Raw genomic sequence first — 16,481 nt, 5'->3', positions numbered from 1 at the left:
ATTAACTTGTCGTCGTGTCGTGTCGTATCCATTTTCAGTGTTGGTGAGTGGTGACATAACATATATCAAAATTCTTAAACGTATTTGATAGTTATGTTGCTCACTCCAACTACCTTTTCTACCTGAAAAACAACTTGTTTCCTTGCTTATGTAAACAACACCATGAGAAAGGACAGGTACTCAACTTGAATGCCCAAAATGGCTTTGTTACAGTCACCCCTCCATTTTTCAAATTCATTTCTCAGCACAAGCACCATTGTCGCACTCTGCGTATTCTTTTCCCTCCTCTGTGCTTGCATCATCATTGGCCATCTTCTGGAAAAGAACCGGTGGGCCAATGAATCCATCACTGCCCTTCTTCTGGTACAGACTCAACTCGTTCTTCTTATCTCCATGTATAATTCGGTGACTTTATATCTTAATGTATTATTATATTATTGTAAAATTTGCTTGGCTTGGTTAAATATATATAGGGGTTGTGTTCTGGAGTGGTGGTGTTGCTGGTGACCAAGTTCCATAGTACCAAGATTCTAATATTCAGTGAAGACTTGTTCTTCCTTTACTTGCTTCCACCAATCATTTTCAATGCCGGGTAAGCTTGGTTATCATCTTTCTCTATATTTCTTTCTTTTATTTCTGTATTAATTTTGATGTTTGATTTGTTTTTTGTATAATAATTTCAAATGGCATGTCAGTTTCCAAGTCAAGAAGAAACGGTTCTTCAAGAATTTCACAACTATACTGCTGTTTGGAGTCCCTGGAACATTTATTTCATTCCTTCTCATATCTGCTTGTAAGATCTGCATTGTCTGGTAACCCTTATGAGTTTCAAAACGTTTTAATATCATTGTGAACCTTATGTTGAATGCCGATGATAAACAGTTTCTTTTCATTGTCAATTACTCAATTCACATGGAATGAACAGAATAAAGACTCAATATGGTTCTTTCTGCAACTTGTCTAGGTGCCTTTCTGCTCATTAGATGGATTGGCATTACTAACCTGGGCATAAAAGATTACCTAGGTGAGAAACAGTTTTTGTTTAAAGAAGTCTCTCTCTCTTCCCTTCTCTTAAACTAATCATCATTTGTCCTTCTATTCTGATTGTTCCTGCACCGTGCATGTGAAGCCATTGGTGCCATATTGTCAGCAACTGATTCAGTTTGTACATTGCAGGTATATTCTAATCTAAGCTCAAACACAAATTTGTATTTCAAAATATAAAAATTTAATGCCTTCTTTATTCTTTTGCGGTGAAGGTTCTCAGTCAAGATGAAACACCCTTGCTTTACAGTATTGTATTTGGGGAGGGAGTAGTAAATGATGCTACGTCTATTGTGCTTTTCAATTCGGTCCAATCACTTGACTTCAGCAGCATCAATGCTATTACAGCCTTGAAATTGTTGGGGACCTTCCTTTACCTCTTCTGCACTAGTACCGCCCTTGGCATAGCAGTAAGTTTAGCTTGTTTTGCATGTACTGCTTAAAAAAACTTTTCAGACCAGACTTCAGGAAGAAAAACTGAGCCATAGTGAGAAATCCTATGTTTTGGATGCAAGGCAGCGTCATCATAAAGTGCTTCCTATGGTTATATCTTCTCCTTCTGTAGTCACCTATCTTATGTGCTAAATTACAATCTGAACATAAACTTTTCTTCATGAAAGCATTGCACGAATCGATCATCAGAATTATAATCCAATTACTACTTCTATGATTTGCTTTCAAACCAAATTTCCAATCATTGTTTGTTGGGAGTGTAGGTGCAGTTCTATTCTGACTTGCTACATGATGATTTTTTCAGGTTGGCCTTTTAAGTGCTTACATTATTAAAACACTTTACTTTGGAAGGTATGAGTTTCCTTTGCTTGTATAAGTTAATATCAATATACTTGACTGCTTAACCAATCCAAATATGACTTGCATGCCTACTGGACATTGTGCAACCTGACATAGTTCCTTTCATTTGCAGGCACTCTACCGATCGTGAAGTTGCACTTATGATGTTGATGGCATATTTGTCATATATGGTTGCTGAGGTACAAGACTACCATCTACGAAAATGCATTTTATTTTTTTTAATTTTTTAGTTTCATTTTCTCTGAAGAGCAAGTTTATGCTGGACAAAAATGCTTAATAGAGCAATTGGTTACTTCCAAGTTCCAACCCTCCTGCTCTTCACGGCATTCCATAGGGAGTGGCTGAAAAGAATTGAATTAGGACAAGTAAGGCAAAAAGCAATGGAACAAATTGATTTCAAAACAGAGTTCTATGGTATAAAAGGGTTATAAATTCCCTCCACAATGCAAAAAAAATCGTTAGTAGCAAAGATCATAATAAATGCAATTATACACTTTGCAATTTCAAGCTATACATATGTGCGGCTTTTGCAGCTTTTAAATCTCAGTGGGATTTTGACTATTTTCTTCTGCGGCATTGTTATGTCACACTACACATGGCACAACGTTACAGGAAGCTCAAGGACAACAACCAAGTAAGGACATGATCTTTAATTCTCTTTTATCTGGGAAAGATTAGTATATATTAATGTTAATCAGTTAATATGGGAATGCAATGACAAATACAGACATAGTTACGAAACTTAGTGAAATTGAAGTTGACATAAGTTACTATAGAAATAGGAAAAATAAAATAAAATTGATTAAACATGTAAAACTACTTAGAATCTTAATTTGCACTATACTTCTGCGATTTCAGGCACTCCTTTGCAACTATCTCATTCATTGCTGAAACCTTTATATTTCTATATGTTGGCATGGATGCTTTAGACATTGACAAATGGAAAATGAGCAAAGCCAGGTAATTAAAAACTTCTCTATCTCACACCGTAGAGCACGAGTTAATTAGCAGACTGATACATTGTTTTAGATAGGATCTGCATCACCATTGATACTATATTGTGAGTTTGAGTTCATAAAGTTCCAGCTGTTGAGGAAAGCACAAACCAATGGTTTAATATTCTATTTTTAATGTTAATCATTTTCTTAACACATTACCTTGTTCTTTCGGAGCAGCGTAGGAACTTCAGTTGCTGTAAGTTCAACGTTGTTTGCGTTAGTGTTGATTGGAAGAGCAGCTTTTGTGTTCCCTATTGCAAACCTTACCAATTGCATGCAGACAAGAGAGAGCACCAAACTTGAGCTTCGATCGCAGGTGATAATTGTGGGCTTGTAATTCCTCAAGCGTTGACATTTCAGTTGACCTCACTGAATTTCTGCTTAACTGTTAAAAATGTCAGTTTATAATATGGTGGGCAGGCCTAATGAGAGGTGCAGTGACTATTGCCTTGTCTTATAACCAGGCAAGTACATGCTACAATACAAGTTTATTCTTTTTCTGAAAATTGTGTTCTAACTTCTAAGGAAGACTTTTTATCTGTGTTGCTTTCAAATGCAGTTTGCACGATCCGAGGTAACATCAGAGCGAGATTCAGCATTAATGATCACCTCTACTATAGTAGTTGTCTTATTCAGTACTGTGGTGAGTTTCATGGTGTACAATATGAATTGCATCACGATCAAATAAATACTAATATGGTAGCTTTCATTGCAAGCAGGTTTTTGGTTCTATAACAAAACCTCTGATCGAGGCTGTTCAGCTACGGCATTCAAAACCACCTATTTCTGATTCCACTGATAATCTAGAAGATTTGAGATCACTATTCCTTGAAAACAGTGGTCCTATTAACCAAGGCAACAACAATGAACCATGTCACAGGCGGAGTAGCCTACGTTTACTTATATCTCATCCAGCTACAACCGTTCACTACTTTTGGAGGAAATTTGATGACAAGTTTATGAGACCAGTATTTGGTGGAAGGGGTTTTGTTCCACCGGTTCCTGGTTCACCATCACCATCTGGTGAACCAGAGGATACTTCTTGAAACACAAACAAGCATAATGCACTAACAGTGTTCTTTTCTTACTGCAGCATATATTAAAACATTTTCTCTCTACAGTGCCCTAAGTTAAATGGCAGAATTAGATTTGTAGTTTATCATGGCATGGATTTTTGAAGGGATAATTTTTCATTTGAAATAGTTATAGTGGTGTTTGTAAACAATGGATTTATATTCTCTGTTATTTGGAGAGAGATATATGACTGACAATATCTGAGTGTGAAGTCATTACAATACAAAGCATGTAAGTCATTCTAGTCACATTATGATTTAAGAATAATTGGAAAATGCATTTGATTCTTTCTCAAAGTTGTTACTTGTAAAGAAATTATGGTCAAGTTTTTTACACTGGACAGTGCTCTTCCATCTCAATCCAACTTCTCTCTCTGAATAAATAACTTTTTATCTTATAATACGAGGAAATATTATACTCTTAGGGGAGGGAGAGGGGGAACAGTTAGTTCTTGTGTGGTTCCCCATCATGGCTCACGATGTAACCACATTATCCAATCCTGTTACACCAAAAAAAAATTTACAAGATTCATCAACTATGGAAAACCCCTCTTATCTTGGAGATGTTCTTATGTTTGTAAACTGATTTACCACTATTGACTATTGACCAATGTCTATAAGGACGTTGTCACAGTCGTTTATCCCTTTGTAGCATATTGTTTTTGAGGAAGGGCTCTCCAACCAATATCACGACGATAGAAGCCTCCTGGCCAGTTAATATTGTCAACAGCTTGATAAGCTCGATCACGTGCCTCTTCAAGATCATTGCCCTTGGCAGTAACCCCAAGAACACGCCCCCCAGTTGCAATAAATCTTCCTTCAGAGTCAAAAGCAGTTCCAGCGTGGAATATCTTGATACCTGGAGCAACAACCTCAGCTTCTTCAAGGTTTTCAATCAAAGTTCCCTTCTCGTATGATCCAGGATATCCCTTACTGGCCATTACCACAACCATGGCAGACCCTGGAGACCAGTTCAGTGATATCCCATTCAACTCACCTCTGCAAGCTGCCAGCAAAACTTGTACTAAATCAGACTCCAACCGAACCATCAAGACCTGTTTACATTCCAAAAGGAACAATGATGCAGATCAGTTAACAACATGGCTTCAATATTAGTAACATAAAACATAGTGTTAATGTGATTATCTGTTATCACAGGTTGCGACTTTTGCGTTTTGTAAGTAAAATGAGATCGATTGTGTGTTACCCAGATTAGATCTAAGATATCAGTGAACTAGAAAGATGATAAAAAGAAAGATTTGAAACAGTTGGACGCCAATTTCTATCTGCAGAAATATCAATAAACATTAACTTGTGATTTGAAACCAAATGAGAATGACCCCGAACAAACAAAAAAGGACAACCACAGCAAGATAAGAACTACAGAAATACTCGTATCTAAATATATATTTGAAATGAACAAAACGACAAAAGAATTATTATGAAAAATCGCAAATCTTTTAAATTAAAAGCTGCATGTAACACACCATCACATGAGCTCATTAACAATGGACATATCTAAACCATCAACTGTGCTCTGTGCATAAATGAGAATTATGAGATTCCTAAAGCAACTTTTGTCACTAATACCTTCTGATTCTAGCCTGTTATAGTGTATTTCAGGGTTAACCGGTTAAGTACTTATATTAGAAAGTGGATTCATTCCAAACAAGCATCTTATGACTTAACTGACCTGGCACTCTGGATCACCAAATCGCACATTATACTCAATTAACTTAGGCATGCCAGACTTCTTCTCAATCATGAGCCCAGCATACAAAACCCCAACAAACTTGCAACCTTCTGCTGACATTCCTTTTACTGTTGGGATGATAATAGAATCCATAACTATAGACTGAAGTTCCTTAGTTAATATAGGAGCAGGAGAGTAAGCACCCATGCCGCCAGTATTTGGCCCCGTGTCACCATCACCAACTCGTTTATGGTCCTGAGCAGATTCTAGTGGAATTGCATTTTCTCCATCAACCAATGCAAAAAATGACACTTCTTCTCCCTCTAGAAATTCCTCAACAATGACACGACAACCTGCTGAACCGAAATCACCCTTCACCAGCATTGAATCAACAGCTTCATATGCCTCTTCCAGTGTCATGGCAACAGTAACTCCTTTTCCAGCAGCCAATCCATCTGCTTTGATAACAATCGGTGCTCCTTGTTCTTGAATATATTGCTTTGCAGCAGATGGGTCTGTAAACGTTTTGTACTGCACTAATAAAATCCAGGACTAGTAAATACTAAGAAAGAAATTTCTGGAAGAAAAAATGACATAAACGAGGTCAAAAGAAGATACATATATATATATATATATATATATATATATATATATATATATATATATATATCAAGGAGGACAGGGAAGAACACCATATAAATGGAATTAAGATAGAAATATATGAGCACAAAGGCATAAACATGATGACTCCAGTAATTATATACATAATTTCTTAAATATATTCCAACTTGATTAATAACAATCAAGAGACAAATAGACAACTCTCATATTGACTATCAAGGAAACCCTGCCAGCTTAACAAAAATTACATATCCAGAAACCAATGCAATACAGTTTTAACTAATCCTCTTACTACTTTGTATGTTACAAAGTTCAGGGAGAAAGAACATGTGAACTACTTATAACAATACATGAAGGAAAGATGCACGAATATCACTCCAATAGAATAAGGATTAATCATTGATCTGGTTGGTGAGATTCAGAACAAAAAGACAGACCTTGGCAGTTGGAATATCATACTTGTCACATAAATGCTTCATGAAATTCTTAGAACCTTCCAAAGCAGCAGCCTCTGCGGATGGGCCAAAAGTTGGGATTCCTGCCTTAATTAAATAATTTGCAAGACCTGAAACAAGTGGAGCCTCGGGTCCAACAACAACTAGTCCCACCCCCCATTTACGACAAAATGAGACTACTGCTGCTCCATCATAAACATCAAGGTCTGAAATACAAGTAGCATTTCCTGAGCTGGAAATTCCTGCATTGCCTGGGGCACAAAATACAGCATCACAGGATGGTGATCGTTGCAAGGCATAGCAAAGTGCGTGTTCACGTCCCCCTCCACCAATAACCAGAACAACTACCCTTTCTTCTCAGGCATAAGAAACAAAAATGTAAATGAAATAAAGTGAGTAAATAATTCATATATAAGACATTTAATCTTCTTGACTCTGAAATCATAACAACAACAGAAGACAATGAAACTATCAGCAAGATGCATGCACCTTTACCCATTAAATATGTTGTGCCAATCCAGAAAACAATGAAAGAGAATGACAAAAGACATGCAACAGAAACCTTTTAACTCAACGACCCATTCAGTAGAAACAAAAGTTCCTATTGTCAGCAGCTTATCAATTACTCAAAATTCAAAACTTTGTTCCATTCATATACTAAGTGTTTGCTCTAGTTCATTGGGAATAAAGATTGGGTAAAAATAAACCACAATGACCTACACTCAATTAGCATTTACTCCATATTACTGTATATCCTTAATGATTTTCAGAAACACAGTGAAAACAAATAATGATTTCAGATGATAAAGTCTCTTAAAAAATGCAAACCATAAAAAAAGAAAAGGTTGTGGCTGGTTGATGAAAGTATATAATACAACAAAGACAAAGGGAATTAAGAGATTGAGTAAATGCAGCACTTACGAGAATCGTTCTTTGTCTCAAAGCCAACAGAAGCTGATGGATTTGAATTCTGAACAGCACATTTGAAAACACTCTGGAATGAGCGCGAGCGCGTATCCCAACCAAAACTAGGATCAGTAAAGCTCAAATTGAAGGTCTCAAAAGAGAGAGAAGAAAACTTGGGTAAAATACAATTAGAGTGGTGTCTGAAGCCAAATGTATTAGAAACTCCATGCTTAGTGCATCCATGAAGATTCAAAGAAGCTCCAACATTGAAGGTGGCGCAAGACATTCCTACTACCCACTTGGGTTTTAACCACAAAACCTAGTCGGTTAATTTATCAAACAGCTTGTGTGTTATTTAGAACACTAAAAGTTGAAGTCTTTGCCTAGTGGGTGTGCCGTTCAGATTCACATGAGTTTTAGAGTGAAGTGGCGTGAAACACCCAAAAGAAGAGAGTCACAAACTCGTGCAGCCTCCACCGTCTAAACTGCTGCCTCCTCGTATGCTTCAGAAACGAGTCAAAGACAGGATTACCCAATGAACAAAGTGATGCCTCTTATGCTTCGCAAAAGCCTTTGTCGTTTTAAAAATAAGAAAAAGTAAATGTCCAAATTGGTCCCTCACAAAAAAATTTGGTGCTCAAATTAGTCCCTCGTACAAATAAATTCGTTGGATACTCCCCACGTTAGTCCTCCTGTTAGTCCAAAACTCACGGTGTCACTGACGGTGCTGATGTGTCACGTTAAGTGACATGTTGAACGCCACGTTGGATTAGAAACTACGTCGTTTGGAGAGAGCACATCCACGTTGGTCAGAATAAGTTCACTTTCATCCAAGGAACGTCGTCGTCTCAACATTTAGGGTTCTTCCTAAACCAGAAAGCAGAGGATTAAATCGAAGATTGAACCTACGATTGGGGAAAATTGATTTACTGTATAGTGATTGTGGGTTTATACTGATAACTTTAGGGTTCTTCTTAGTTTTTATGTGATGAATAATTCTTCTGGAAAGGGGAGTTCAAGTAGTTCATTTGGGTCCAGAAGTGAAAGAAGGAGAGCTGCTCTATTGTGTAAATGTGGGAGGAACAATGTTGTTTACACCTCCAAGACCATTAGAAACCCTAATAGATCATTTTTTGGGTGCCCCAATTTCAAGGTGAGGTTTATTTTTTCACGTGTTCTTTTTTCTAATTTCAACATTATTAACTGTTTAGTTTAATTTGGTTTAGGAAAAGAAGCCACACTGTAACTTTTTTACATGGGTGGATGATGCTACATCTGATACCATGGAGCTGGAAGATTGGAGAATTAACAAGCTCAAACTGAATGTAGCTGAAATGGAATTCAATTTGAATTTTTTGGACATAAAACTCAATGATGAAATGCAGCTGGAGGTGAACGAGCACAAAAAGAAGATTAATGACCACTATATAAAGATTGAATACCTATCAATGAAGATGCAAGCAGAGATTGAAAGGGTTGAGAAGGAAATTATGCATGTGTGTAGGTGTGCTAGGGTGTTTGTTGGATCCATTGTTGTTGTGTTTGTAATATGTATTTATCTTGCTGGTTGGCTGGAGTGAAATAAAAAATGTGGTTTTGCCGAGAATTGCCTAAACCCTTAACCATTACATGTTGTATTTTTTTGGACTATAAATATTTGTAATGGAAGGATCAATGTTGTGATGTTATGAGATGTTGTTCTTGCAATGTAAATAATATGGTTTATGTTGTTGAAGTTTAGTTTTTTGGCACAATGTATAGTATAAAGTTGAATGACATGAGATGCAACAAAGTTTAATGATACTGTGATGGAGGGAATTATGCAGAAGGGGGTAGACCAGTTGGTCTGCTAACACGTTTTGTGGCATTGGTGTTAGCCCATGGTTAATAGGGACTAAAATGGACCCCGATAAATTTGTTAAGGACTAATATGGTTTAATGATGAAGTAATGAAGGACTAAAATGGTCCTCGATAAAAAATGTTGAGAACTAATAAGGGATATTAACTACTGGTGGAGCTTGTTCAGTTATGCTAAACATGAACCCAAATGTGACACAACAAACAAATTTATGGCATCCTGTATTGACAGAAAAAAGAAAGTGGTCCTACTGCAAGTACTAATCCAAGGATGGTTTGTTTCCCAATTCAAAAATTCAACATCCAAAACAGAGCAATGACAGCAAACAGATAGTTACAAACACAATTCCCATTCATTTCATCACCAGATAGTTACAATTTCAAAAAAACCAACTGACATAATATACCATTAAGACCAACACAATAGTCTTCCAAAAAAACAAAGTTTCCTACTTAATATGGCCATAACCAGAGGCATACAAAAAAAAGCCATCTGACACTTTTGAACAGGGCCAAAACCAAAGTAATTCCAAATAACTGGCCTAATTACAATTCCAAAGAATTCCTATATCAGAGCCATACAAAAAAAGGCCTAATGACAGTGATTACAGAGTATTCCAATCATTTATGTGGGGCTGGCCTAGGTGGGGGGTGACTTGCAATTTGCAAGTGGATCCAGCTCCTCAACAGTTCGCAAGATATTCTCTTACTCTTCCATATTGTTCCTTCTCACAACCTTCAACGGTTCCCTTTGCTTTTTTCAAAGCCTTGCTTACTTTCTTCATATTCAAATGAACATTGTATTCCTTCTTCATGTGCTCAAATGCCTCTGACCTGGACATCTTGGGCTGTGTTAGTATCCTCTTCTCCAATTTCTTGGCCACCCAATCTCGAGTAACACTTTTATTCAGATGTAGCATCATCCACCCATGTAAAAAAGTTACAGTGTGGCTTCTTTTCCTAAATCAAATTAAACTAAACAATTAATAATGTTGAAATTAGAAAAAAGAACGCATGAAAAAATAAACCTCACCTAGAAACTGGGGCACCCAAAAAATGATCTATTAGGGTTTCTAATGGTCTTGGAGGTGTAAATAGCACTCTGCCTCCCACATTTACACAATGGAGCAGCTCTCCTTCTTTCACTTCTGGACCCAAATGAACTACTTGAGCTTCCCCTTCCAGAAGAATTATTCATCGCATAAAAACTAAAAAGAACCCTAAAGTTATCAGTATAAACCCACAATCACTATACCGTAAATCAATTTTCCCCAAATTCATAGGTTCAATCTTCGATTTAATCCCTTGCTTTCTGGTTTAGGAAGAACCATAAATGTTGAGACGACGACGTTCCTTGGATGAAAGTGAACTTATTCTGACCAACGTGAATGTGCTCTCTCCAAACGACGTAGTTTCCGATCCAACGTGGCGTTCAGCATGTCACTTAACGTGACACATCAGCACCGTTAGTGACACCGTGAGTTTTGGACTAACAGAAGGACTGACGTGGGTCTTGTTTCTCTTTGTTGGGGACTATCCAACGAATTTATTTTTGTGAGGGACTAATTTGGGCACCGAGTTTTTTGTCAGGGACCAATTTGAGAATTTACTCTAAGAAAAATATTTCTATTGCAGATAAGTTATATGCATTTACTTCCAAAACGATGAAAGATTAAAAAATTATAATTATAAAGACTATAATAACTCTGAAATAAATTAAAATTATAAAAACACCATGATTTCCGCCTCAAAACGACATCATATTGAGTTTATTGCAGATAACTTATCTGCAGTAGCCGCAGAAAAAGAGAACCCTTTAAAAATGTAATTTTTGGGGAAAAATTTAAGAGAGAATATATTTATAACACTTTTTTCACTTATGAAATTTTATAATCAAATTTTAACCGTTAATTTTTTGTCAATTTAACGGTTATAATTTATTATAAATTAATAATTAATTAATAAGTGTGACTGATAAGTGTCAAAAGACACTATGTTTTTAATTTTAAGATTACTTTAAATAATGATTAATATGATTATTAATATAGTGTTAATTAATAAATCTAAAAGATATTAAAATACCAACAACTAGATAAGATTCTAATCACTTTTCATATTGTTTCAGGTTCAATATAACAAATCTCTAATCTGATGGAAAAGGACAGTTGGGATCAGTTGCAAAGGATAAGGATCAAGAAAAATAAAGAATTAATCAAAATTAATTCTCAGTAAGCCTAATCCAAATTAAAAAGCCCATTTTTATTTCTATAAAAATGCACTTAGGGTCTATTCCATTCATTCGGAATTCGAAGGAGGAGGCAAATGAGCGATTCAGAAAGCTGCAGAAGGCAGAGACAGAGAGGATAGTCTCAGAAGATGATGTTAGGGCGAGACGGAATCAATGGGTTCTTGAACGCTGTTTATCCTTTCTTGCAATTTATATTCATGATCTAAGTTATGCAATTAATATATTTTAAATTCCTAGTCTCGTTTATAATCTGGTCAATCTTAAATAGGCATTAGAATTTTGCATGACAATAGAGATGTTGGTGTATTGATTCCGATTGATTAATTGCTAGAGTTTGTATGATCTAGGAATGTGCTTACAAATTAACTTTATAGTTCTTGCGTTAATGTTTGTTTTAGGAAAAGGTACTAAGGGATTAGGCTTTTGAATAAAGTAAAGGATCAAATTACTAAGGGGTTGAGATTTAATCAATTTTAGAAAGAATCGTTAATAGCTTAATCTTGAATTTTGATTGTAAGAAGGGGTAGATTTGTTAGGAAAACATTGGAAAAGTCGAGTTCCTAACTACATATTTTATTAAAAGTTAAAAACCAATTTTCTAGCGTTATTAATTTTTTTCCTTAAATATTGAAAATTAAAATAAATTGTTTAAAAATATGTTTTTATAATTAAAATAGTTCTCTCAACAAAATCATTTTAGGATAGATCTAACTTTAATCGCGTAGATAAATTAGTGATTGATAATCAGTCCTCGTGGGATCGACAACCTTACTTTGTCACTTTATTACTTGTACGACCGGTGCACTTGCCAAAGTCGCAATAAGTTTTTGGCACCGTTGCTAGAGACTAATTTAATCAAGGGTGCCAAAAACTTGTTGCGACTTTGGCAAGTGCACCGGTCATACAAGTAATAAAGTGACAAAGTAAGGTTGTCGATCCCACAAGGACTGATTATCAATCAATAATTTATCTACGCGATTAAAGTTGGATCTATCATAAAATGATTTTGTTGAGAAAATTAATTTAATTATAAAAAAAATAAACAATTTATCTTTAATTTTCAATATTTAAGAAAAAGAATTAAGAACGCGAGAAAATTGGTTTTTAACTTTTAATAAAAGACGTAGTTAGGAACTCTACTTCCCCAATGTTTTCCTAACAAATCTATTCTTACAATCAAGATTCAAGATTAAGTTATTAACGATTATTTCTAAAATTGATTACATCTCAATTCCTTGGTAATTTGATCATTTACTTTATTCAAAAGCCAAATCCCTTAGTACCTATTCTTAAAGAAATCATCAACCCTATAACTATAAAGTTATAGAATTTGTAAGTCTATCCCTAGATCATACAAACTCTAGCAATTAATCACTCGAAATCAATACACCAACGTCCCTATTGTCATGCAAGATTCTAATGCCCATTCAAGATTGGCCAGATCGTAAAAGAGATTAGGAATTTAAAATAGATTAATTGCATAACTTAAATCATGAATGTAAATTGCAAGAAAGGATAATTGGTTTCTGTAACGACCCTCACCGTTAATTTAAGAAATTAATTAAATAAATATGAGAATTGGAAAATAAATCCATAATTGACCCTAATAATTATGAGAAGGCTTAAATAATTATAGTAAGTGATTCAGAATGCTGAAAGTCACTTTTCTCACGAAAAGTGCAGATACCGGTTCTGCTCCTCGGTACCAATGCGTACCGATGAAGTATTTCGGAAAATTATGAAAAGTATGTATATGTCACTAGAAAAATATATAGGACTGGCATAATAATTTTCAAGTCAAAATAATGAGAACTGGTGCCAGAACTGATACTGGCTATGTAAAAGCGCGTACCGAAAAGGTGCTGCGAAAAATAAAATAAAAATATGAAAAACCTTAGAAAAATGAGTAGGTTCAGAATCCTAAGTTTGGGATTAAATTGCTAAGCGTAGCAATTAGCGCTAATACTGTGCGACTAAAATTTAAGTGGCCTATATAAGGCCTTCGCACATGATCCTAGGCCATTGTTTAGTGCCTTCTATGTGGGAGACCTTCAGCTGAGAAGCCTCCACCACTTCATTGTCTTCTCTTCTCCATTTTGTGACCAAGGAGCCACCTTTCTCCATGGAACCTTCTCCAAAACACCATTGTTGAGTAAGAGTTGGTCTAGTGAGGGGGAGTGGGAGCCTTTTCTGGTTGTTCAACCACTGTGTGTAGGGGTTGTGGGGCTCACTTCATTGTTTGAGTTGTTTGAGAGCTTGTGTCTTGTTGGTGTTGGTCCAAGAAGCCATTTTTGGTGAGGAGGAACCTTGGTGGTGTGCCATTTTCGTACACTTGCAAGTCAAAACCTTTGGGGCTGAAGGGAGAGCTCAAAGAGCACCTTCTTGCTCTGTTTTAAGCTTGGGTAAGTGTCATCAACCTTGAGCATGAGTTTTCTTAGTTAAAAATGAAGCCTTGATGCATGTAACTAGCTAAAGTTAATAACTTGAGGTTGGGTAAGGTTAAACAAACCTAAAAATGCATGTTTAAGCTTCTGGAACCGTGAAAAGAATCACCTTTTGGAAGGATATCTCGCGAAATGCAGAACTGCATTCTGTCTCGAAATATCCGGATATGATATTCGGATATTGATATCCGGATATGCGGTCTTGTGATATCCAAATATGGATATCCGGATATGATATCCGGAATATCCGGATATGCATATCTGGATATTGATATCCGGATATGGCCCCGACATATATCCGGATATTCTGGGTTTCCGAGAATAGTAACGGTACTGTTCATACAAAACTGTATTTGGGGTTTGTGGACCCTAGATTGATGAAGTTGAACTTCTGTAATGAATGTTTAAGTCAGAATCTAAGTGATTAAGGGCTTATGGTTTTGTGAGAAGCCTAAAGACATGAAACGTAAGAGGAAGGCGTTGTCTATATGTCTTATGCTTGTAGAGTATAAATATTGATATGAATGTTGCTCTAAAACAGATTGTGATCTTGCTGTTTGTGGACTTGAGCTTGTGTGGACTCTTGGCTTGGATAGTTAGCTTGCAAGGTAAGCTTTCGTGTCCTCGGTTTAGCCATTGTTGGCACCATATCCCATGGGGGAATGGTTTATATGCATGATGTGTTTTCATGTATTGTTTTATTGAAATTCTATTGAGCTGTTAAATGCAAATGCCTTATGATATGTATGTGGTGTTCGCCTAGACAGGATTAAGTTCATATGGGCAGATACGACATTGGCGTGTACTGTGTGGGTAATAGACGTATTTCGGCACCTCTGGCCAGTAGATTAGTTATAACACACATGACATGATTATCTGCTGCATTGCACTGGTTTTGGAACTCATATTGAATTACTGCTTTTAGAACTTATATTGCACATGTAAGTGAGCTTGTGGTGGAAGATCCTTGAGGACCCCTTGTCTTACTGAGATTTCTATTTAGCGATCTCACCCCACGTTTGAGGCGCATATTTCAGGTTCAGGTAACCCAGGGGTTGAGACCTCAGGCGGCAGGAGGCCGAAACTGAGTTAGATATCTGTTGTTATGATGATTATGCTTGGGTTATGTTTGGATGCTGATATGCTTCACTATCTTTATGATTATGTTGGTATTGTTGAGACTCTGTTGGGCTTGTTGCCTTATTTGGTGAGTATGGGGATTGTCCATACCACATTGACTTGACTTTATGCTTTTAGATTCAAGTTGTATAATTGTATCAGGATTATGTCTGGTCTACATGTTGTAGTTCCGTGACCTAGATACTCACTTATATATATATATATATATATATATATATATATATATATATGAGGTTATTCAGTGTAGATAGTTGTCTTTTGCAATTTACATACAAGCGATGTTTTTATGAAAATTATTAAGTAATCAACTTGGCTAAGTATAATGACTTCATAATTGAAAGTAAAAAGTTATTCCGCAAATTTAATTAAGCGTGGCTTAATAGAATGGCATGTTAACAAACCGGATATACACGGGGTGTTACATTTTATGGTATCAGAGCACTTTCTAGGAAAAAGCCTGTATGTATTGCAATAACTTAGGATGTTTGGTTGCGAGTCTGTCTTGTGTGTTCCTCTGATAAGTTTTGCTATGATGATGCATGTGTGACCACATTGCGTGGGCCTGATCAACTCATTCTTTGTGTAACTGGTGCAGAGTCATGGTAATGCTTATGAGAAACCGCGAGACCACTGAGGATCAGCCGGATCTTGTCCTGACTACATTAGCTGAGATGCAGGCAGCTAGACTAGCCGATCAGGAGGCTACTAGATTGGCCAACTTGGCAATGATGGACGCCATTCGAGAGGCAAACCGGAAGGCCACAGAAGATGTTCTTGAGACAAACAGGCTGGCGAACATGACCATGATGAGGGTCATGTTGGAGGAGATGAGGGCTGGCCGCACTGAGGGTCAATTTCCTCCACCACCACCTCCGCCACCACCGCCTCCACTAGTCTTCATGATAAGAGCTTTAGTCACGTTGAGGGTGTCACTCCTCTTACTGAGGTGATGGAACCCTACTTGGAGCCTGCTGAGGACCGTGACGTGATAGACCATCAGCTTAATGCTTTCCGTAAGCATAAGCCACCTTCCTTTAATGGATTGTATGATCCTATTGCTGCTGCGAGGTGGCTTCAGGCGTTGGAGAAGATCTTTCAGGTTATGCAGTGTACCGACCCGCAGAAGTTGATGTTCGCCACATATATGCTGAGGGCAATGCTCATGAGTGATGGATGAACACCTCTCAC

The 16,481-nt window shown here is 36.6% G+C and overlaps 3 protein-coding genes across 3 annotated transcripts; 2 read left to right on the top strand and 1 right to left on the bottom strand.

Moving 5' to 3' along the window:
* Positions 1-117: 117 nt before the first annotated feature.
* LOC133294768 (sodium/hydrogen exchanger 1-like) lies at positions 118-4,163 on the top strand. The gene is made up of 14 exons (XM_061493520.1): positions 118-363; positions 474-592; positions 696-793; positions 965-1,024; positions 1,130-1,176; positions 1,260-1,454; positions 1,802-1,848; positions 1,970-2,036; positions 2,391-2,491; positions 2,716-2,817; positions 3,033-3,171; positions 3,257-3,319; positions 3,415-3,498; positions 3,575-4,163. Exons 1-14 carry the CDS (start codon positions 190-192, stop codon positions 3,899-3,901), a joined length of 1,623 nt encoding a protein of 540 aa, XP_061349504.1. The 5' UTR covers positions 118-189; the 3' UTR covers positions 3,902-4,163.
* A 145-nt stretch (positions 4,164-4,308) lies between these two features.
* LOC133294706 (phosphoribosylamine--glycine ligase) lies at positions 4,309-8,111 on the bottom strand. The gene is made up of 4 exons (XM_061493450.1): positions 7,619-8,111; positions 6,680-7,050; positions 5,622-6,152; positions 4,309-4,983 (listed from the first exon to the last, which is right to left on the bottom strand). Exons 1-4 carry the CDS (start codon positions 7,887-7,889, stop codon positions 4,567-4,569), a joined length of 1,590 nt encoding a protein of 529 aa, XP_061349434.1. The 5' UTR covers positions 7,890-8,111; the 3' UTR covers positions 4,309-4,566.
* A 480-nt stretch (positions 8,112-8,591) lies between these two features.
* Positions 8,592-9,183, top strand: LOC133294740 (uncharacterized protein At4g04775-like). Its single transcript, XM_061493483.1, has 2 exons — positions 8,592-8,756; positions 8,830-9,183. The coding sequence occupies exons 1-2, from the start codon at positions 8,592-8,594 to the stop codon at positions 9,181-9,183; spliced, it is 519 nt and encodes a 172-aa protein (XP_061349467.1).
* Positions 9,184-16,481: the final 7,298 nt, after the last annotated feature.

Source organism: Gastrolobium bilobum, unplaced genomic scaffold, assembly GCF_033153095.1.
Source record: "Gastrolobium bilobum isolate Gb01-03AN ecotype WA unplaced genomic scaffold, APGP_CSIRO_Gbil_v1 utg3268, whole genome shotgun sequence".
NCBI lineage: Eukaryota > Viridiplantae > Streptophyta > Magnoliopsida > Fabales > Fabaceae > Gastrolobium > Gastrolobium bilobum.
This window is presented reverse-complemented; position numbering and strand designations above follow the sequence as displayed.